The 24,139-nt window shown below is 40.0% G+C and overlaps 2 protein-coding genes across 2 annotated transcripts in view; one reads left to right on the plus strand and one right to left on the minus strand.

Annotated features, from left to right (window-relative positions):
* Positions 1 to 8,949, minus strand: part of LOC130091045 (serine/threonine-protein kinase pim-3-like) — a 31,954-nt gene extending 23,005 nt beyond the window's left edge. The window contains exons 1-7 of the mRNA XM_056258732.1: positions 8,707 to 8,949; positions 7,844 to 8,173; positions 5,949 to 6,137; positions 5,647 to 5,741; positions 5,455 to 5,505; positions 4,829 to 5,210; positions 4,596 to 4,726 (exon numbers count right to left, since the gene is read on the minus strand). Of these exons, the coding sequence (XP_056114707.1) occupies positions 4,596 to 4,726; positions 4,829 to 5,210; positions 5,455 to 5,505; positions 5,647 to 5,741; positions 5,949 to 6,078 (789 nt within the window). The 5' untranslated portion in view covers positions 6,079 to 6,137; positions 7,844 to 8,173; positions 8,707 to 8,949. The remainder of the gene's footprint in view (positions 1 to 4,595; positions 4,727 to 4,828; positions 5,211 to 5,454; positions 5,506 to 5,646; positions 5,742 to 5,948; positions 6,138 to 7,843; positions 8,174 to 8,706) is intronic.
* A 2,147-nt stretch (positions 8,950 to 11,096) lies between these two features.
* Positions 11,097 to 24,139, plus strand: part of ca14 (carbonic anhydrase XIV) — a 38,610-nt gene continuing 25,567 nt past the window's right edge. Inside the window, exons 1-4 of the mRNA XM_056257708.1 lie at positions 11,097 to 11,332; positions 11,592 to 11,612; positions 13,607 to 13,786; positions 15,983 to 16,128. Coding sequence (XP_056113683.1) covers positions 11,266 to 11,332; positions 11,592 to 11,612; positions 13,607 to 13,786; positions 15,983 to 16,128 — 414 coding nt within the window. The 5' untranslated portion in view covers positions 11,097 to 11,265. The remainder of the gene's footprint in view (positions 11,333 to 11,591; positions 11,613 to 13,606; positions 13,787 to 15,982; positions 16,129 to 24,139) is intronic.

The raw sequence follows: 24,139 nt of genomic DNA on the forward strand, positions 1-24,139 counted from the left end.
TTTGGATGAGCTTAAGGCCGCTATCGAAGCATCCTGGGCCTCCATAACACCTCAGCAGTGCCACAGGCTGATTGCCTCCATGCCACGCCGCATTGAAGCAGTCATTTCTGCAAAAGAATTCCCGACCAAGTATTGAGTGCATAACTGAACATAATTATTTGAAGGTTGACTTTTTTTTGTATTAAAACACTTCTTTTATTGGTCGGATGAAATATGCTAATTTTTTTAGATAGGAATTTTGGGTTTTCATGAGCTGTATGCCAAAATCATCAGTATTAAAACAATAAAAGACCTGAAATATTTCAGTTGGTGTGCAATGAATCTAAAATATATAAAAGTTTAATTTGTATCATTACATTATGGAAAATAATGAACTTTATCACAATATGCTAATTTTTTGAGAAGGACCTGTATGTACACATTTTCATAACACAGCCTTGTTACACGGCCCTTCAAACATTCAGTGACATGTAAACACATTAGATTTCAGTTATTTAACTTAATTTACAAATCTACCAACCTGAAACAGGAGAAATAAATGAGACAGGGCAAAGTCTACGTCCGTCTTTCATCTCGCTCAGCAGAAAGAGAAAGATCGCAAAGCCGGACAAACTGATGTAACGCCCCGGATACACAATAAGCGCTACACTGCCCACTGCTGACGAACTCCAAAATTACTCCTGCCCTCTATATAAAATATATTAGTGCAAATGAATGGTCGAAACAGGTTAATTACCCCTGCACAAAATTCAAAAACATTTCTTTATAAAATTACAAAAAAAACTACCACAAATGTGATAACAATTTACTGGGCATCACATATGCAGTCTGATTTACGACCAGAGGTCTGGTATAAGATATGGAATTAGCAGCGCCATGAAACCAGCAAAGCAAAACAACATTTTCAGCATGTTATGTTACATTTTGTTTGCACAGAAGTTAGACTATACATGACGACATGCATTCGGACAACCTGATAGCATTGTTAGTTAGCTAGCTTAGTAGCACACACAAAAAGAGGTACAACAACGAACTTATATTTACCTTAGGTTCGAAATTCGACTCAGTTTCACGGTGCTTGACATGGGGTGCCAGCCAGGACAGAAAATGGTAAAATGCAGGGACCTTTTTGCCGCCTGGATCACCGCTTCTTGGCGCCAGCTTTTTGCGGAGACAAACAAATTTGTCCCGCAGGTTTTTCCACCGCTTTATGCAGTCGGTGACGTCCAAGCCAACATTTTGGGCAATCTCTTTCCATGAGTTGTTTGCCATTTGGCAGTCTTTGTAGTGCGCTGAAGAGGAATTGTACAGATGGTCGTACTTTCGTACTTCCTCGATCAAACGTTCCTCAACTTGATCCATCGATGAAACAAACAGGTCACTTTAAAAATGGCGCTATAGCGGGAGGGGGAAACCGGAAAAGCTACACTCCGGAAATGATGTATAATCTGACCAATCACAGCCCTTGCTGTCTGCGTCGCCTCGACGCGTAGTTAAAAATTTTTGGAGGTGCACGTCGAGCTACGGCGGAGGGGTCGGAGAGGGGTTCGCGGCGACGCAGAGGGGTCTGCGGGGGTAAGCCGTCGATTCGACGCAGAAGCATAAAACAGGCTTCAGGGTACGCCGAAGGGTACGCGCGCTACACACAGCCTACGACGTAGCTACAGCGGGAGGTTGACGCAGAAGTATAAATTGGGCTTAAGGCAATGCTGCCCTCTTAACGCAAAGGAACGGGCCTTCCTCCAGCGTCAGGCCACCGCAACAGGCCCTAAGTAAGCCGCGCTGCAGATTCAGTCCCGGCCAGTCCACACTCTCAACATCTGCCGGGTCAACTCCATGAGTGCTTAGCTCAAAACCTTTTCGTTTTCTGTCCCTGATTTGAACTTCGCATCGCTTCAGTTGTTGAATCACGAGCAAGTCATGCTATCTGGATACACATTTTTGACCGGGGGAACATGTGTATTAAATAGTTTCTGTACAAAGGATCTGCCGTTCATTAACGCAATACTTCCTATGGTAAACTCACACGTAAACAGTAGGTCTCATATTACGTGCAGATTGAACACAGAATCATTAAGAACCTCTTGTTGACACTGTCCTGCAATTTATTTACAAAATCGCTTAGAAACTTAGTTATAGCATAAATGTATTTTTTATTTTTGAAGTAGGTCATTTTAAACACACAGCTCCACACTATTGTGTTTTCTGATTCAGAACAAATCAGCATGGAATATAATATGACCCATAAAAAATGATGAAAATAAACAGAGAAATAAGATCATTTTCAAAACGTTTAATTATCGATCCCTCAGCCCCGCACAGTTCTGCTGAGTTCGGCATTCCAACTGCACAGGTTAAAACCATGGGTTCAGCCACGTCCATTTGAATTTTGGGCATTAACTTGGATACAGGTGATTTCCAGGCTTCACTGCACAAAACTCATCCACCTTCCAAGACAGTCTAAACTGTTCTAAACGCGAACTGCTATCTTCGCAATTTCTCCAGGTAATTTTCTGCCGCCACAGCAGTGACGTCTCCTCTGCTCCCGCAGGAGCGCAATTTCTCCAGGTAATTTTCTCCACTGCCACAGCAGTGATGTCTCCTCTGCTTCCGCAGAAGCTCTGTTTTTCTGGCTAGTTTTCTCCACTGCCACAGCAGTGATGTCTACTCTGCTCCCACAGAAGCTCTGTTTTTCTGGCTAATTTTCTGCACTGCCACAGCAGTGATGTCTCCTCTGCTTCCATAGAAGCTCTGTTTTCTGGCTAATTTTCTGCACTGCCACAGCAGTGAGGTCTACTCTGCTCCCACAGAAGCTCTGTTTTTCTGGCTACCGTAATTTTCTGCACTGCCACAGCAGTAATGTCTACTCTGCTCCCGCAGAAGCTCTTTTTCTCTGGCCAATTTTCTCCACTGCCACAGCAGTGATGTCTCCTCTGCTCCCACAGGAGCTCTTTTTCTCTGGCTAATTTTCTCCACTGCCACAGCAGTGATGTCTCCTCTGCTTCCGCAGAAGCTCTGTTTTTCTGGCTAATTTTCTCCACTGCCACAGCAGTGATGTCTCCTCTGCTCCCACAGGAGCTCTTTTTCTCTGGCTAATTTTCTCCACTGCCACAGCAGTGATGTCTCCTCTGCTTCCGCAGAAGCTCTGTTTTTCTGGCTAATTTTCTCCACTGCCACAGCAGTGATGTCTCCTCTGCTCCCGCAGAAGCTGTTTCTCTGGCTAATTTTCTCCTCTGCCACAGCAGTGATGTCTACTCTGCTCCCGCAGAAGCTCTGTTTCTCTTGCTAATTTTCTCCACTGCCACAGCAGTATGTGTCCTCTGCTCCCGCAGGAGCTCTTTTTCTCTAGCTAATTTTCTCCACTGCAGCAGCACTGATGTTTCCTCTGGTGCCGCAGGAGCTCTGTTTCTCTGGTTTCATCGGTTTCTTCTTTCTCTGTCCAGCGAGCATTGGTCTCGCACCGGACATAGCATGCATGTTTCCTCCTTCTCCATCCAGTAAGCATGATCTCCAAGCAGATGTTGCATGCATCTATGTTTCTTCTTTCTCTGTCCAGCAAGCATTGGTCCCCCAGCGGACGTAGCATGCATCTATCTCTCCTCTTTCTCCATCCAGCGAGCATTGGTCTCCCAGTGGATGTTCTATTATTTATGCGTGTCGGAGTCCGACTAAAAAGACAGACGTTGCCTAGCAACACACCCCCTTCCTCGGATTTCCCAGCTCGAAAGTCAGACAAACGTGAGGACACAGAGCTAGAATTCTGATACGGAATCCAAGTTGGCCGTGCCCTGTGACTCGCATAAATTGTTTTCGGACCGCTTCGGTTGTTTAAACGACGATTTTAATCACTCATATTACTGCAATACCTTCCTGCGTCCGTGGGTATAGTAATTGGCCTATGTTTTCTCTTTCGTCCAGCGACGCAGTGTGAGAAAATCTACCGGCCAAGTACCCATTTTTTCTTTTCCTGTTTTTTCTTTCTGCCCAGCAGGCTTTGGTCCCACAGCAGATGCAGTGAGAACTCTTCCGGTAGAGCACTTATGTTTTCTCTTTCGTCCAGCGACGCAGTGTGAGAAAATCTCCCGGTTGAGTACTAATTTTCCTCTTTCCAGTTTCCTCTTTCTGCCCAGCGGGCTTCAGTCCCACAGCGGACGCAGTGAGAACTTTTCCGGTAGAGCACTTATGTTTTCTCTTTCGTCCAGCGACGCAGTGAGAAAATCTCCCGGTTGAGTACTCATTTTCCTCTTTCCAGTTTCCTCTTTCTGCCCAGCGGGCTTCAGTCCCACAGCGGACGCAGTGAGAACTTTTCCGGTAGAGGACTTACGTTTTCTCTTTCGTCCTCCGACGCAGTGTGAGAAAATCTCCCGGTTGAGTACTCATTTTCCTCTTTCCCAGCAAACTTTGTCTAACAGGCCAGCCCGCCAAACTCTGCACTCATTTGGGGGGGTCTTTAGTCCGGCGGCTGTCCTCTGCTCTTTTGCTTTTGGGGGGAGTACTCTGGGTTCGGACCGAATTCCGAGCTCGGAGCCCTCCCCCGGACAGCACGCCAAATACGCATTATACTTTATTCCCTTTAATTGTATGTAAGTGTGAACTCGTGAACTGTGAAAAGGAGAACATGCGTTCACCATCTGGTACAGCAACACTCCTAGAGCCCAGACATTTGCTAGGACGGCGTGGAATCGAGGTTCTGTCAAGACTTCAGGTGGGCGGTAATTCGGTACTCCTGTAAGCAAGACATTTGCACATTGTTGAGCTTTTTTTGTTTAAAGCATCAAATAATTATTAAATCACTGCATTCAGGTTTCCACACTCCCAGAATGCTCACCAATGTATATTTTGCTCTCGTAGCCATCGCTACTAAACAGCTGACCGCAGCCAAAGTCTATCAGCTTGAGCTGTACCGGGGTTTTCTTCAACAGGAAATTCTGCGCATGAATGTCATTGTGAAAAACACCACGATGGATGCAGTGTTGCACTGCCAGCACAGCCTGTCTCATGATGACCCGTGCTGTTGGTTCAGACACTTGATGATTACGAGTGATGAAGTCCAGCAAGCTCTCGCAGGGTTCAGGATACTCCATAACCAGAGTGAATTCTCTAGGATGTTCAAACCACTCGTATAGTCGTATGACGAAGGGGCTTATGGGTTCTCGCCTCATCATCATCAGCAGCGCCACTTCTGTAATGAGAGGTTCTGGATTCCCAGGCTAGAGAGGAGTAGCAGACAGAAGGTTAGCTGGGGAAAAATCTGAAGAAAACATTTCATTTTGAAATGTACTTTTCTTTGATATTTTTAGATGCGTCCAAAAGAGCCTTTTCAGCTCAAAGTTATTTGGTGCCTCTAGGCTTATTAGTTGATCACATTAACACCTAATGCTTCCAATGGGTGTATTAACTACTGTCATCTGCACTTAGACAACTCAATACACACTCAGGTTTTGGCCAACTTACAATATTAAGATAACGATCGTTGTCAATCTTGCTCATCCGCTTGATGGCAACCTGCAAAACAAACAAAAAACAGTTTCAATAACAGTAACAGTATTCAAGCCCCTGACCTTGCACTAAGTATTAAACCATCTGTAAATTGTTTTAAATGTGTTTTGCAAGAGCAAAATGTTTGTACAATTCAGTAAGATTTACCTTTTTGCCATCAAATTTGCGTGTTCCCAGGAACACCCTGCCAAATCCTCCGGATCCAATCATCCTATCCACGTTATAGAGAGACTCAAAGGACTCTGAAAAACAAACAGAAAAATATGAGAAAAGTATTAGCTTGCTAGATCCATTGTTTTATTTAAAAAATATCAGTGCTGGTTGAGAAAATAATATTATAATGGGGGAAATAATATAAATATTCTCTAAAGACAGGCCTTATTTTTAGTGGAAAACAAGATAATACTGTTAAAAAAAATGTTTTGGAGAAATAATGAGTGCCGATTTACCATTATTTGGCTTGACGCAGGAGTGATCTGGAGCAGGTGATGATGGTTCAGGATCAGGATCTGCTGGAGGAATAAAAGGCTCCACAACATTCACAGCACTGCAGGAACAGCAGCAGAAAATACACTTCATAGCCTTCCAGAGCTTGAAACCACCAGCTCTTCTCCTCTTCCTGCGGTCTGGAGCTTTTTCTGAAGTGAAGAAAAAACGATTGAAAACAACTATTAGACACATCTCTGACGTCAAATTAACCAATGATATAATGACATAACTTACATTTTACTGTTAAATTCTTATTTAAAAAAATAATAATTAGAAATAAGTGGTGAAATTAAATTATTTTCTGGATCGTATGCTGTCTGAGAAGCGGCTTTCTGTGCGCGTGTTTCTGGTGTGTGTCAGACAGCGCAAGTACCATCGAGTTCATGTCTTATTGAGAACGTTTTGCTAACATTCCCATTAAATTAGGAAAACATTATTTCTAAATGTTCCCTGAATGTTCAAAACGTCCCGTTTTTTCAACGTTTCAAAAATGTTTTATCTTGGTTAAAGGAACATTCTATTTTGATCATTTTGCATTATGGGAACGTTAATTTCGAATGTTCTCGGAATGTTCTGAAAATGTTAGATGAACCTCCAATTAAAATATAAAAAACAAACATATTTGGTTTCACTTTATTTTGATGGTCCCCCACATTCAGTTGTCTATAAGTAACATTGCACCTACATGTCTACTATCTCTCATTAGACTATTAGTAGAGTATTAGTAGAGTGGTAGGTTAGAATAAGTTCACATGTAGTTGTAAAGTTACTTAAAGTCAGTAGTGTCTGTTGGAGGAGCATCACAATAAAGAGTTAGCAGATATTAAGGTAACACTTTACAATACGGGTGCACTAATAAGCATTAATTCATGCTTAACTAATGCACAGATAATACTGAATTCATGTGTAACTAATGATTATCTAAGTTATTCATTAATGATTACCACATTAGGAACTAATTAAGAGTCTGTATGGTTAATGTATTAGTTCATACATGAATTGTTATTAATTAAATATGTAATTGGGAATTAATTACCTAATAATTATTTTTTTTAACTAATAGTGTTAATTAATATGTTAATTACCAGAATGAGCCAAAGCCTTGTATTTCAACTTCCAGATAATACAGGTACACTAATATGCATTAATACATGATTAATTACTTCATTGTTAGTGCAAATTCATGTGTAAATTACTACAATTACTAAATGACTATTTAATAATGATGTGCCTCAACAAGTAAAGTCATAACATAATGATACCTTTGCAAATCATTAGCTAATGATTAATTAAAGCAAAAAACTGGAAGTTGAAGTGCATAGCTTTGACTAATTGAGGAAATTAACACATTAATTTACACTATTAGTTAATAAAATATGTTATTAAGGAATTAATACACAATGACACATTGAATTAATAGCAATTCATGTATTACTTAATCTATTAATCATATAGACTATTTATTAGTTGCTGATGCAGTAATCATTAATTAATGGTTTAGTTCTTCATGAATCATACATTAAGTCATGATTATCTATGCATTAGTTAAACATGAGTTAATGCATATTAGTGCACCCGTATTGTAAAGTGTTACCGATATAAAGCAGAGTCTACTGATACTCTAATGTTAGTTGACATGTAGTTGCAAAGTTACTTATAGTCAACAGAATGTTCAAAAGGGACCATCAAAATAAAGCTAAAAAATAAAATAAATAAAAAATCAGAAAGAAAATTTTGCTGAGCAACAGTAAATGTGACCGGACATTAACATGTTAAAAACTTGACTCAGTTATGCATGAAATAGCAAAATCTGTATCTGTAGACTTTACACTGCCCAGCCTTATTTCAGTCTCACCTGTTGAGCTCTTGTTCGCTGGAGAAGCCTCCACGGCACCCTGAGCAGTTCGGCCAGTTGAAGTCTCTGGTGGCTCGACAGGAACTTGACCCGGCAGCGGAGGACACAGAAACGCTTCGAGGCTGTCGGACCTGGACAAACCCTGTTGGTTTGGGCTCTCCGATCCATCGCCACTCCACCTCCACTCGACGCTGTAGGAGCCTCGGATGCTCAGACTCAACGACTCTCTACACCTCCTCTCCACATGGACCTCAGAGAGGGACAAAGCTGAGGACGACGTGATGCCCGGAGAAGAATCTGTGGAAGCAGTTCTCCAGGATCTGGAGCCGTCTGAGGATGGAACATTTCAGACATCAAAAACTCTTTTGTTTAATATATTTTTTATAATATTAATAATCAATGTCAGTGGTCACATCATATTGTTACTTTGGTTTCACTTTATTTTGGTCCCTTTAAGACATTCAGTTGTCTATAAGTAACATTGCACCTACATGTCTACTAACTCTCATTAGAGTATTAGTAGACTGGTAGGGTTAGAATAAGTTGACATGAATAGTTGTAAAGTTACTTATAGTCAGTAGAGTGTCTGTTGTAGCAGCATCACAATAAAAAGTTAGCAGATATTAAGCAGAGTCTACTGATACTCTAATGAGAGTTAGTTGACATGTAGTTGCAAAGTTACTTTTAGTCAACAGAATGTTCAAAAGGGACCATCAAAATAAAGTGTTACCGTTACTTTTGTTGGTTCAATTTTCAATTTTTTTTCAATTTTTGGTTGGCTTTCTATTTTCAATGACAAATCAGCCATTGAAAATAGAAATAGAAACTAAGCCATTACTTCATTATTAAAAGCCTATTCTGACCTCTGCGAGAGTGTTTAGATGAAGTGGACGGACGTCCATCATCTGGGTTCTGCTTCGCCCTCGTCCCGTGAGCCTGACCTGTGGACACAGAAACAGAAAACTCAGAAGACAGAGATGTTAAATATCCAGGAAGATCCTGCCTCTGTATCGGGTCTGGCAGCGGATCCTGATCACGATCATCAGAACCGGGTCTCTAAACCTCCTGACCAGCCGTCTGAGAGAAAGCATCTCTCCTGGGTCTGGAGCGGCCTGAGGATGGAATATTTAGTTAGTACTAGCAGTAATGTGTTAATAATAATAATAATAAATGTCAGTGGTCAATTACAAATGTTTACTTCAGTTAAAGGTGAACTATGCAGGTTTTTTTTTTTACCTCAACCGAACAGCTTCGGGAGTCATTGGAATGGTTATATTACTCTTTTCGAGTTGAATGGTGGTCGTTTCGCACACCCCTATCACATGTGAGCGGAAAAAACACACTTGCAACTTTGAGCCGGCAGGCCGCCGGCCGCAGCATCAGGAAGTGTCGCGTGATATCAGGTCTCGCGATGTAACGAATTGCTTTACGGCATAAAAGATCTGATAAAATAAGCATCAAACAGAAATAACCCGACGCCGTATACATGTGGTGTTCGAGGCGCACATACAATACAAACTGCCGACAGTTAAAGGTGAACTAAGTAACTTTTTTACCTTAACCGAACAGCTTTGGAGTCATTGTAATGTTTATATTACTGATTTCGTGTTGAATGGTGGTCGTCTCGCACCCCCCTGGTGCCTGTGAGCCGCAAAACCACCCTTGCAACTTTGGGCCGGCGAGCCGCAGGCCTCAGTGTTAGGAAGTATCGTGTGATATCAGGTCTCGCGAGGTAACGAATTGCTTTACGGCAAAAAACAGATCTGATAAAATTCTGATAAAATGAGCATCAAACAGAAACAACCCGGCGCCGTATACATGTTGTGTTGGGCGCGCGCAGCTCTTAAAGGGGCCATACCTTATTTCCACTCGTTACAGCGTCCATCCTACTGAACAGGTACCGGTGTACAGGGGGAGGGGATCTGGCCGTGAGTGCGAGCCATCTCTGCGTGAGTGCTATTCACGACAGTACAAGTACTCCACAGCGACTCTAAGGGTCGCTGTTTGACAAAAACGGAATTCCTACTTAGTGCTGCTTTAAGGGGCATGTCTGCTGTGAGACTTCAGTATAAATGCCCACTGCTGTGATTGGCTAACATCTTTGCATATGGAAATAGAAAAAGCTGGGGACACACTTGACTAGCTGAAACATTCTAAGACTGAACTGAACACACTTAAGCCAGGGACACACTTAACGACTGTAAGGCCGATTATGAATGCAATTGATACATATTTTTTTATTTCAGGCTCTCTGCAAATCCAATGCAGCTACTGTGTTTTTCCACGACCTGGCACTGCACAACATTTTGCATTCTTCAGAGGCATGTTTATCGCTTAGTTGCTCGATCCAGTGTTATCACGTCTGTTATTTACTACTTGTTGTGCTCAAATCAGTGGGCAGGGCTACTGAACTTTAGTGTTCGTGATGTCACCAACCCGGGAAGAAGCTCATTGTAGTCCCCACCAGCCTTTTGTTGTAGTCCTTAAAAATCTATTTCTTTAAAAGAAAATATCTCCCTTTACATTGAACTTTGAGCAGATGTTGTTTATGCTCAAATATCAACATTACATACTAACTAAAGTTAAAAAAGTGAAATCATAATCAAGAACCCCTTTAAAGTACCTTTGGGCTTTAGAAACAGATGTTCTAAAGTTTCTAGAAACATTATGTTTTACATTCAACACAAAATGTATTTACATAAGTTTACTTCAGTTACATTCCGTTTGAGAAATAAAAAGAGCCAAATGTCATGTATCTGTAAATTATGATGTTTTAATCAATGTCTGCATTATCATGTATAGCATATCTTTTTATTTACTGTAGATTTTTTAACAGCACCGTGAAATTGACAATTTGGTAGATTTGCATGCCAAAAAACTTCGTAAAACATTGTTTGCAGTTTACAGTACTAAATGGATTCTGAACTTTCTATTCTCTGTTCTCTCTCTCTCTCTCTCTCTCTCTCTCTCTCTCTCTCTCTCTCTCTCTCTCTCTCTGACTGTCTCTATTCATTCTCTCTTTATTATCACCTCAGTACCCCTTCAATCAGGCTTTGCCTCAGTCCCCCCCACCTCCCCCCTCTCAGCTAGTTGTGTCATGCACATTTTTCAGTGTCCAGCAGCAAGTGATTTTCTCGTTCATTTGTCCTTTTCTCCTTCCGGTTCTCTCTCTCTCTTCATGGTGTAACTCTTAATCTTCTTCTGTGGCATGCAATGGCCTCTCTCTTCCACAATTCAGCTTGCTGGACCAAATCATTCAGATACAAAAAAGGACCAAGAATTACTTTTTCTTTGTGAATGTTTTTCGATACATACATTTTTCAAGCCGTTCTGCTGTTGACCTTTTAATACTTGGATTTCCAACATTTCTACATTTTTACATTTTGTGAGTGTGTGAGGCCTGTGGAGAGGAGGGTGAAAGCATGGACCTTTTCTGGATAACAGTGTCTCTTTCTCTCTTTTTGAAGTGTGTGGAGTGCTCAGGAACAGGTGAGACTTTGATTAGTAATGTATTATTAATACAATAGCATTTTGTAACAATGATCATTGCTAAACACAGATGAAAAGAGAACAAGTTATAGGTTATAAGTTATATATATAGTTTTGATGCTTCAGTAACATTTAATTGTGTAATAATTAAACTGCTCTGATGTGTAGACACTAACTGTTTGAGTAAAAAAAAATAAAAAGTGCTAAAATACGCAGCGAATCCGTTGTAACCTTTATTATATTCTTCCTCTTTTTTAAGCAAAAGAATGGACATATGCAGGTAATACAGTTCTTTATTTTTTCCCTCTCTCCATGATTTTGTGACAGATTTTCTTTCACTTTCAATGTGTTATGTAGTTGCAATTAGGATATCATAGATAACTAGATAATGTTATCTATAGACATAGATAATGCATAATGGAAAATACTTATGAATTACTTTGGGTCAAAGCTTCTGTGAAAAAAAGCCTTTTGAAGATTTAGCTATTTGGTTGTTTTTCTGGAAAATAATATTTCCATATTTGAACCAAGCTTACCTTTTCCCTCAATTATGTTCTTCTATTTCTTTTTCTTTTCAAACTCTGTTACTTCCATTTAATCTCTTCCATAGTAGCATCACATACTCACATGGACACACACACAGAGAGAGAGAGAGAGAGAGAGAGAGAGAGAGAGAGAGAGAGAGAGAGAGAGAGAGAGAGAGAGAGAGAGAGAGAGAGAGAGAGAGAGAGAGAGAGAGAGAGAGAGAGAGAGAGAGAGAGAGAGAGAGAGAGATGTCCACAGGTGCAAGAGGTTGCATTTAAGTAGCTTAATTTGATACAAAAGAATGGCATGATGAAGAATAGGAGGCTGCTCTGCTTGAACAGCAATGCCATTTTGGAACAACCCAATGTAATCTTGTGACATTCTTGTCATAATAAGGCTTTTGGAAAAGCTTATTTAGCCATATTTTGCATTGCATGCGCTAAACTGGTACATAATCTGTGCTAATGAGTGTCCAGAACTAAATACATAACAGCAATACTGTAAAAAGAATAACAGTATGCTGAAATGCAAAATAATGTCCGGGTGAATCTCATACAACCCATCAATAATTTGTCTAAATTAAATAAATAAATCAAATTAATTATATTTTGCTTAGTTAAAATTAAGCCTATTTTAAAACTGTTTAGATAGTGATGACAATTTTATGACAATTAAGCCTATTTAATATGCAAATTCTCATTATTGTACTGTAATATAATATTTAAGTATTTATAAGGCATGCTTGTATTTGGTGCAATCCATTGAATTTATGCAGATATAATGAAGAAAAACACTGTATTCTGCGTTTTTATTTACAGTAAATTACTGAGAGAAATGAGGGGTTGTCAAAATGTGCTTCACTGACATATGACAAATAAAGTCACAATGACATGATGTATATTGTTCTTTTCTTTGAACAAAAATTAATTTTCCTTTATTTTTCTTATACAAGATTTCTGTTGGAATGATTTCTACTGTTATACCTTCTACACACACATTCCAGGACACATTTTCAGGCCTGTACAATGTGTGTGCCATTGTTGTGATCCAACTCATTATTTCTGAATAAAACAGTTACTTTGTTGAGTGATGCTTTGTTCCCTGTCCATGTTTGGGACAGCATGCAAGAGGTAAACTGACAGAGGCATGGAATATGTGTCTTGCAGTTGTCATAGAGATCTCCTTGGCAACCACAGATCAATGAGAGCAACCCTGCCTCCCCTCCCCACATTTTGGAGTGGAACAGGGGTTTGGGGGATATTCGTGGTGAACAGTGAGACTGAGTGGGCCTCTAATCCCTGTGTACACAGAACTGACTTGGCACCAAGCTGAAAGACCCAGACTCATATGCAAAGTTTTCTTTTGTTATCCAATAAAACTACTTTTTTTCTGCCTTTTCTTTCTTTCTTTCTTTTTTTTTTTTTTTTTGGTTGCTCTGTCCCCCCTTTTTTCAATAGCTAATTTCACTTCAGAATGTTTCAGCACTTATAATGTGTGTGTAGTCTGTGGGTTTGTAACCATGTGTTTCCTCATTAACTTTGCATGACTTAACACTTAGCTAGTACTTCACTAATCACTATGAGCTTTCAGAACATAATGTAAACACTCACACACACATTCTCCCTAAATGCTTTGATTTATTTTTAACTTACTAGCATTTATATCATTTATAATTCCACACACATTTTCATTGACTGATTCCCACACCAACATTCACCTCGCTGTGGCACCATTTTCTGGTTGTGTTAGGTGCTGTGGGACAGCCAGAATGGGCAGAGTTTTTTCCTGACTGTGGTGGTTCCAGCCAGTCACCCATAAATGTGGACACATTGCAAACACTACATGACCCAACGCTAATCCCTGTGCAGCCCCTGGGATACAACCAGCCTGGTAACAGACCATTCATCCTCTCCAATAATGGCCATTCAGGTAAATTGATATTTTTCACCCATTCAAAATGGTCACACACTTAAGCTACTCCTAGAGATTTAAAACAAAAACTCTGCCATCCACAACAGAGTGGATTATGTTCACCCGTTTGGTGATAATTTTGTCAAGTCAAGTCAACTCAAGTCAATTTTACTACTATAGTTCTTTTCACAATACATATGGTTTCAATCATGATGTTTATGTTTAACATTTCTTAATATCTTAATTTTATTAGCAAATTCAAACTAAATTCGAACTAAAAGGCATTAAAAGGCACAATATGCAAGAATTGTACCTTAATATTACAGCTTCAAAGTCATCTCGGTGGTAAACAAACTCATAGTAGGGCGAATCATCCTGGTAGTAAAGCTTGGGGGGGGGGACGCCGCTGGAAAAACCAGCAATGCAAGTTTGAGAGGAGCGCCCCCGACAAATCTCGCGAGAATCACAACATACTTTACGGCAACGACGTCACACACATCAACAACAACATATGAAGCACGAAGACACTTGCGCGCATTTCAGACGTGATACTCGACGATGGAAAAAGCAAAGAAAACGCGGTCGGAAGAGACTAGGAAAAGCAAATGAGCCTCTCTGCTCAACCCGTAAATAAATGCATCAATCCGCAAGTTTTGTTTGAGTTCTTTAATGGTCTAGTGGTAAATCTTTTGCCAAGCGTGTCAGAGGTTACAGGTTCTAAGTTTTTTCTCTCTCATCAAAACTGAATATGTTCATCAGTGGTTACAGTCTAGCCTATCAAGCAGGGACACGTTTTTGTGCATTTTATTTTGTGATTTCACCGGAATGAATAGAGAGTCTCCGTAACGGCGATAGATTGAAGAGCGCGTCCGAGTGAAGACTGCACGCCACAGAGAACACTGTATCCATGACACTGATAGCAGCGGACACGAGCGCTCAGCTTGAGTTCAAAAACACATTTTAGCGCTAGATCTCTTATTTAATGTAAAAAAATTAACACTATGCAAGATTTGTACCTTAATATAACAGCTTCAAAGGGGTATCAGGCCGTGAGTGCAGAGACCAGTCTATGGCAGAGACGCTCTGCGTGAGTGATATTTACGACTGTAACGTTAAATACAAGTACTCCACAGCGACTCTAGAGGTCGCTGTTTGACAAAACGGAATTCCTGCATAGTGTGCCTTTAAGGGCACATAATCCACACAGTTTCTGCCAATCTCATTGTTAATCTGGAGTACCTATAGACTAGTGCATCCTTCATATCTCCGAAGAGTCTTTAGTTTTATCAGATTTGTAAAAGACAGATACAGCTGTACCGCTGTACCGCTTCTTTCCGGGAACAGTCGAGCTCCTGGAGGCGTGCTGTGGGCAGAGCTAAAGAGTTTACGCGCCGATTGCCAACAAAACACTGACATTTGATGCAGTTTTACTTACCACCTGCAGTTCCTACTCATGACCGGGATCTTTTATCGCTAGGACGATTTTATGTTTAGGATGAGAATCCTAAACTCTTTAACCCTTTCACAATGTAAATAAGTCACAATGCATGAAATAGCATTAGATATCCCCTTTAAGATTTAGCATTATTTAAAAAATGTACTTTAGATAAAGTGATACTTTTTGAAAAGGTACTTGGAAGATAAATTCCCTCTTAAAAATTCATAAATGCCTTTGCATATTGCAATGAAATTCATAAATTTTTAATAGTGGCCACTACTGTTACTTTTAGGTGTCACTGTAACAACATTTGAGCATAAAACTGTGTGACAGTGAAATACTGGTTCCCTCTTTATATTAAGTGTCTACTATGTACTAACATTTAAATTAATCATTTGATACAATGAACTTATTGTGTACATACATTTTTATGTTGTACATATATTTAAAAAATCCTGCATGTAGTTAGATCTGTAGCCTAATTAATTTCTGTATTTACATCTATAATTACACTGTTGATCCTTCCTTTACCCCTTAACCCACCCTTAAACCCAAAAATATCATAAATCATGTGCCTGACCTGAACAGTATCCTTCCTTAATAGCAGCAAGTATTTTGCAATACAACATGAACACAATAAGTACATTGTACTCAACAATAAATTTTTATGTAAGTACATAGTAGGTAAAGACAGCTAATATAAAGTGTGACCAAATGCAGTTTGTTAAACATGACCCTCTTCTTTACCTCGAACTTCCTCTTGTTTTCTCACACAGTGCTGATGACATTGCCACATTGGATGGGCTTGGCTGGGTTGCCATGGTATTATAGTGCTGTACAGCTGCACCTGCACTGGGGTAATGGAGTGGGCGTAGCTACAGGAAGTGAACACACCATTAATGGACAGAGCACTTCCGCAGAGGTGTGTGCATGTGTATCAGTGTAAATATGTTTTAAATACAGCTTAAACATATCTCTAGACAGAGATCAATACACTGACCGCTGCATTGCTCAAATGTTTTTCTCATTAGTAGATTACTTATGTCTTTATATAGACTGTATGCTCAGAACAGAATACTACTAGGGGTGTCAGTAGTAGGGGGAAAGGTGGGAATGAGTACAGGGGGCCTTCAGCCCCGGAAAAGCAATTTCAAGTGGGCCCAATGCAATAAACTGTAAAAGGTGCCCAAACCTAGCGACATCACTACATACTACCATTCTACTCTCACGATTTCAGGAGTAGATAGTGTATATATAATGTGCATATATGTAAATTTTATGTAAGCATGGAATATCTACATTTGCCAAAACGTGCAGTACATAACAGACCAAACTGTGTGTGGCCATTTCCAGTGTGAACCTGAAATAATATCAGCTGTGCTTTTTAAAATCCTTTTCATTATGTGATCATTTACATTTATTCATTTTGCAGACGCTTTAATCCAAAGCGACTTACAAATGAGGTACAGCAAGCGATTCATCGTAAAGTGGCAAATAAACACAAGAAGTGCTCATAATACAAAGTTTCAGACATTGCTTGGAGTAGAATAAGCTAGAATAGGGAGGGATTCAATTAAAAATGAAAGCATAGAATTTTTTTTATGGTGAGGTAAAGTGCTAATGGAAGAGACGAGTTTTCAGCAGTCTTTTGAATATTGTTAGGGATTCTGCATTCTGGATGAGGGTGGGGAGATCATTCCACCAGCAAGGAACGAAAAAGTTCTGGAGAGTGATTTTGTGCCTCTCTTTGGGCACAAGATGATACCACAAGCCGTCACTCATTTACCGATCGCAGGCTTCTGGTAGGGATGTAGACTGGTAAGAGCGAGTGAAAGTAGGAGGGTGCTGAGCCTGTGATAGATCTGTAAGCAAGCATCAATGCCTTGAACTTGATCCGAGCAGCAAGTGCAGAGAGATAAAGAGAGGTGTGATGTGGGCCCTTTTGGGCTAGTTGAAGACAAGATGTGCTGCAGCATTCTGAACCATTTGTAGAGGTTTGATTGCATATAATAGAAGTCCAACCAGAATAGCATTGCAGTAATCAAGCCTAGAAATGACCAGGGCCTGGACGAGAAGTTGTGTTGCATTATTATCGTTGTGTACAAGATCAGGTTCAGTTCCATGCTTATTTTATTTACTCTATAAGCTATTCTACCCGAAAGCTTTATATAAACTTGAACATGTTAGTTTATAAGACAGTGTGTAATATTATGTTTTTTTAAAAGTATTTAATAAGCTACTCAATCAAAATAGTAAACAGAAGTACAAGCCAAGAATACTTACAATACTTAATTATACTTTTAAGTATATCTCGATCAACAAGTATAGGCCAAATATGCTGAGACTTTTCTGTCAGTATAAGTCAAGTATACTTAAAGGCCATCTTTCAATTTAATTGTATAACTTAATTTATACAGAATCTTGTATGAAAATGTCAATTTAAAAAGACATACATAAGAATACATATGTTTTACAACACCCACAGGCAGAAATTCAGGAAAAAGTGTACCTATTCTAAGCCAGGCTCAAAAAACCGCCCTTTTCCAGAGAACGCGTCATATGACGCAACGACAGGCAAACAAATAGGCGTTGCTGCCCTGGTTCTCAGTGTGGGTTTACGTAGTCTGAGAGGTGGTACAGAAAATAGAGCTTGTAGTTATCGTTATAACGTTAGTTGAGTTGGTTTGAATTGTCACAATGGTGAATTCTTGTGTTTGTTTTGGATGCAACCACTCCAACTTGTCTGGTCATCGGGTCCACCGATTTCCAAACAAGAAACACAAAGATTTCCGTGCTTGGATACGTTTCGTATCTGACCCCTCTCTCGCCTAGGTGGCTCATAATTATACGGCAATAGCCCATCGGAAGAGTTGACATGAACTCCTACTGCAACCTCTTCAATGGCTGACTCCATTACGAAGAGATGAGATTTACCGGCCGTTGCGTCACGTCCGATCAGAGCGTTTTTGACAGCGGAAGTAATTTTACTCACAATTTCTTTTAAAAAACTTTTTTAATGCACATTTATGATTAATTTCTTCACGCAAATCGAGTTCCTACACCATTTATCTACACATCTATTCACAGGGATCTTCAACTTGAAAGATGGGCTTTAAGTGCAATTTGAAGTATATTTCTGAGAAGTACATAAAGTATATTTCTGAGAAGTACATAAAAAGTAGACTGAAAGTATACTTTCTTATTTTTAGTTTAAAAGAAGTATACTAATAATAGCACACTTGAATAAACTTCTTTTTCGTAAGGGCAGTTAGGAAAGGCCTGATCTTCCTGAGGTTGTGTAGTGTAACCCTTACCTGCATGACCAAGCTATCTTTGCATTTGCAATGTGGTGTTTGAAAGTCAGCTGCATGGTCCTCAAAGATTACTCCAAGATTTCTGACCGACCTTGATGGGGTAATTGATGATGAACCTATCTGGATAGTGAAATCGTGCTGTAGAGTCGGATTGGCAGGGAAGAAGAGAAACTCAGTCTTTGCCAGGTTGAGCTGCAGGTGATGTTCTTTCATCCATGCCAAGATGTCCGCCAGACAGCTTGAGATACGTGCAGCTACTGTGGAATCATCTGGTTGAAATCAAGTCAAGTCATCTTAATTTATATAGCGCTTTTAACAATGTAGATTGTTCCAAAGCGGCTTTACAGTGATAATAGGTAAATAATAAATTAAAGTAACAGATTGAAATGAAATGTAGAGCTGCGTGTCATCAGCATAGCAATGGTAGGAGAAACCATGTGCCTGTATGATGGGTCCCAGTGATGTAGTGTATATGGAGAGGAGGATGGGTCCAAGAACTGAACCCTGAGGAACCCCCGTGATCAGTTAATGTGCTTTGGATACCTCCCTTCTCCAGGCAACCGTGAAAGATCTACCTGTGAGATAGGATTCAAACCAGTGAAGTGGAGTTTCTATGATGCCCCGTGATGAGAGGGTGGACAGAAGGATCTGATGATTGATTCACAGTGTCAAACGTAGCAGATAGATCCAGGAGAATGAGAACTGATGATTTGGAATCAGCTTTCACAATCGGCAAGGCTTCAGTGACCGGTTGTAATGCAGTCTCGGTTGAATGGCTGTTCTTGAAACCAGATTGGTTAACGTCCAGCTGGTTATTATGTGAAAAGAAAGATGATACCTGGTTGAATACAACTCGTTCAAGTGTTTTCTCTATGAATGGTAGAAGAGAGACAGGTCTGTAACTATCTACAAGTGATGTGTTTAATGTGTGCTTATGGTTGTAGTTTTGTCAGTGAAGAAATGAGCAAAATCATTAGCAGTTAAAGAGGTGGTGGAGGGGGACAGAAGAGAGAGTTGAAAGTTTTGAAAAGCTTGCATGTGTTCAAAGTGCTGTTGATCTTTTTGTCTAAATATGAAGATTTTGCAGCATGGACTTCAACAGAGAAGGATGAGAGCAGAGATTGATACATACTCAGGTCAGAGTTTTTTTTTTTATTTGTGCCATTTTCTCTCTGATGCCCTGAGTTTGGTCCGGTGTTCACGAAGAACATCAGATAACCATGGGTTAGAGGGAGTAGCACGCAGTGTTAGGGAGTAGTTTACTACAAGTAGCAACACTACTAACTTAACAAAATTTGGTAACACTTTATATTACGACCCGCAAACAACTGCGTAAGTAAACCGAAATTACAGTGTACGTTTACGTAATTATAGTGTACTTCCGTGTAGGTATAAGGGTATATAAGTTTTGGGTAATAAAGGGGTAACAAGCAGATATACAACCTGCAAAGAACTTCGTAAGTAAACCGAAATTACGGTGTACGTTTCTGTAATTATAGTGTACTTCCGTGTAGGTAAGGGAACAATATGTTAAGTTTTGGGTAATAAAGGGGTACAAACAGATATAATTTTTTTGGCCTAACGTTAAGTAGTTTAGTTAGAAAAGCCAATAAATTCATTTTTTGTCATACTGTGCTTACATACAGCCATATATATATATATATATATATTTAATTTACAACCCACAGATGTCAAAATTACCCTGTAACTACATTGCACAAGAACATATTTTGCCAGAAATGTGATAAAAACTTTTATATACAACAGACGTACAATTTTTGCCTGGAATATATTAACAGAATAGGTACCTGTTAGTTTTAAAATAATTACATTATAAATAATTTGCTTGTATATCTGGTTGTACCCCTTTATTACCCAAAACTTAACATATTGTTCCCTTATACGGTACCTACACGGAAGTACACTATAATTACATAAATGTACACCGTAATTTCGGTTTACTTACGCAGTTGTTTGCGGGTCGTAATATAAAGTGTTACCCAAAATTTTTCAGTAGATTGACAGTAGCTCAGTTGCTTTTAAAACAGTGTAGCTTTTCCAGTAGCTAACTACGTTTTCCAACAAGTGGCGTTGTAGCAAGACCAAAAGCTACATTCCATTTTGAGTTTTGACGAGCCTGCCAAGCATTGAAGCAGTGCAGCGTTTTCTTCTTATTAGATCACAAACTAAAATTGTCCATTACTGCCATCTATTGTTTTATCACACATCTTGCGGCTTTATGTAAGGACATACAGGAGCAGGTTATTTCACATGAATCCACTGTAATTTATGAAAACAAAATATTAAAATGCTGTCTGCGTCGAAGACTTAAAGCACATTCAGGTGAATTATAGCCTTTTTTAAATTGATTAATTATCCTGCTTTTTCACACTCTATATCAAATGTCTGTTTCTGGTTAATAATTAGAATGATGTCCCGCCATAGTTTTAGTATGAACCTAAAAGATAACCAACATTGTTTTTTGCTCCATTGCTTTGAAAACAAAATCACGATATTACTGCGCTTATCACACGACAAAGGCTGTGATCTAATTAAATTAAGTTTGCGGCTGGTCTCAGAATGCTGCAAGCTCCGTTAGCATGTGCTTTAAGTTTAACATGCATTTTTGACTACTTCTTTGTATCCAATTTTATTTGCATACATTTTGTTCTTGCATTGATGTTACATTTAATTTTGCACTTTGTCAGTCAGTTTAAGATATATGCTATATTTGAGCATTATGTGTATTATTGGATAGTTTACAAAATAAAGCAATACTCTTTGAAATCATAATTTATAGTTTCAATGTACTCATTTTTAAAAAGTTTCTACTTTTTGATTGTAACTTATGTAGCTAACTACTTTTTCAGAAGGGTAGCTTGGCTGTATCTTAACTACTTTAACTTATGAGTAGCTTGTAGCTTGTCAAGGTTTGAGACTAGCTTCTCCAACACTGGTAGCACACGCTGGCCTGAAAGGGAGAGGACAGATATTGACTAGACAAGAAGTTAAAGTGGAATATAAAGTGTCTGTTGCAGTATTTACATCCAGAGATGATGATAATTAGGGAAGAGACGATGGCACAACTTAGGAAAGATGGGAGCGAGAAAGTGAGCACGGGTTTTGTCTGAAAGCAACTGGTAGAGGGGTTGGTGGTGCACAAGTAGTAAGTTCTAGATTCAAAGTAATGAAGAAATGATCAGAAATGTGCAGAGGTTTTACCTAAAACTCTCTGTGATGCAGTTGCGCGTGTAAATTAGGTCAAGTTGGTTGCCTGATTTGTGAGTACCTGTGGTGATGAGCCATTTTAGATCAAATGAGGCTAGGAGAGAGTGGAAGTCTTTAGCATAAGGCTTTTCCAGATGGATGTTGAAATCACCAAAGACTACAAGTGGGAGACATCCAACTCCTCTATAAAGGTACTCAGTTGACCTGCGGAGCGATAATTTACTATGGATTTTAACAGGAAGTGTTACTATAATAGCATGAAATGCAAACGACATGTTATTGCAAAGAGAAGAGTGAGTTGAGTACTTATAATTGTTAGAAATGAGAAGACCTGTGCCCCCATCCCTCCCAGACTGATGAGGGGTGTGAGAGAAAGAGAAGTTGTTAGAGAGAGCAGCGGGGACTGCTGCAGTCCTCTGGACGAATCCAGGTCTCGGTCAAGCCCAAGATATTGAGAGTAGATTAAGTTGCAAAGGCTGGAATGAAGTCAGCTTTGTTGACTGCTGACTGACAATTCCAGAGACCCACAGATACATAGAGAGGTGCATTAGAAGAGGAGCAAATAGGATGCAGATTATCAGTATTGTGCTGCCTTCTGTGTGTGATGGTAGAGGATTGTTGAGAGACAACAGGAATGTACTTTTTTTTTTTTAAATCAAAATTAGATTAAAAAGAATCATAACAACCATTTTTACGACATAAGTAGTTCCATTCTGGGATATTAATAGAAGATAAGCTCCTAGATCAATTAAAGGAATTAGGGAACACTAGAGGGGCGCAGGAGACCACCAGGGTGGCACATGTAGAGCAGAAGATCACCAGGGCAGCGCAGATGGAGCAGAAGACCACCAGAGTGCTACAGGAGACCACCAGAGTGCTACAGGAGACCACCAGAGTGCCGTAGAAGATGGTGCAGTGCAGGCGGAGCAGGAGACTACAGCAAAGCTGGAGACAGTGGAGCAAGCAGGGCTAGCTGTGACAAAACAGTCAGGAAACACAGGAAACACTGGGAACTCAGAGACAGGCTGTGTGACCGTAACAGAACAAGCATGAAGGGCCTCCATGACTGTGGTAGAGAGTCCAGGTGCAGATACCACCTTCTCAGGGCATGGGTGTCCAACGGTTATGTGTGCTTGGCCCACACACACAGGATAGTGGAAACCACCATGGGAAGCAATAACGACAGGGGGAGAACCACTGAACTTGAGGGTTTGGGGATGTCATGACAAAGGTACAAGAGCTCCTCTGCTGTATCCATTTCTTGGTCTGCTGTTCTGTAATGTGGGTGAAACTCAGATACAAGGAGAGCAGGATCTAAATGCAGAGTTTTATTAAAGTAACAAAAAATACAATTAACTTAAAGACCAAAAAACAACACAAGGAGAACAAACTGAGCACAGAAACACAAACTAACAACTCTCATGTCCCTGGGCTGATCTGTCCGTTTTTTTCCCTGTCTCTGTTGTGTTTGTGTTGGTTTGGACTACATCTTCTCTTCTCTGTTATCGTGGCATCTTATCCAACCCCCTTGTTATTCCATCCATTACCTCGTTATTGTTTCACTCCTTCCACCTGTTCTGTATCAATTTAATCTTTTAGTCCCCTATTTAGTTCCCTCTAGTGTGCTGTCTTGTGCCAGATCGTTGTTTGTGCAAGCGTATGTTCCAGCCTTATTGTGTCTATTCTGCCGTGTCTTGTTGGATTCCAGCCTCATTGTCTTGTGTTCTGCCATGTCCTGTGGGATACTTTGCCAGTTTTGTTTTTGTTCCCCACTGTATTCAGCCCTGGTTGCGCTCTCGATCTCTGATCGCGGATTGTCTTTGTCTCCACTCTGCTTCACGTGCCGCCTGAGTGCCGCCAGTCCCCTGCCTCAACAGCGCCCCCCGCTGCATTACACCGCCTTGTTCTGGCTCTTCAGCCGTTACTTTCATCTACGCTAGATGAACGCTACCCCGTATGTTCCACTGAGATTGTTCCTGTCTGGATTGTTGAGTTCTGGTCTGAATTATTGACAGCCTTTTTGTTGCCTTTTTGAAATTATCTCAGTTTAAACCCGTTTTTTTTTGGTGCCTGCTGACTGACTCCTTGTCCTGATCTGACAACAACAACAAACAATAAACACAGGAAACACTAGGGCTATATAGCATGGTCAGCTACGCAGTGTCTTGTTCCCCATTAAGTGAACCAAGGTTACATATGTAACAGAGAAGATCACTTTCATAGGACGATGGAACCGAATGTTACTAAAATGCTAACTTGCTTCTGAGTTTTGGCCTACAAAGTGAAGTCATACCTGCACCACTCTATAGTGTCAGTTACTTCACAACGTTGAGCGAAACTATGAAAGAAAACATGTCTTATGTAAGATCCCAAAATATTATAACCTGAACA

The sequence above is a fragment of the Rhinichthys klamathensis genome, unplaced genomic scaffold, assembly GCF_029890125.1.
Source record: "Rhinichthys klamathensis goyatoka isolate OS25496 unplaced genomic scaffold, OSU_Roscu_1.1 h1tg000006l_1, whole genome shotgun sequence".
In the NCBI taxonomy this organism is placed as follows: domain Eukaryota; kingdom Metazoa; phylum Chordata; class Actinopteri; order Cypriniformes; family Leuciscidae; genus Rhinichthys; species Rhinichthys klamathensis.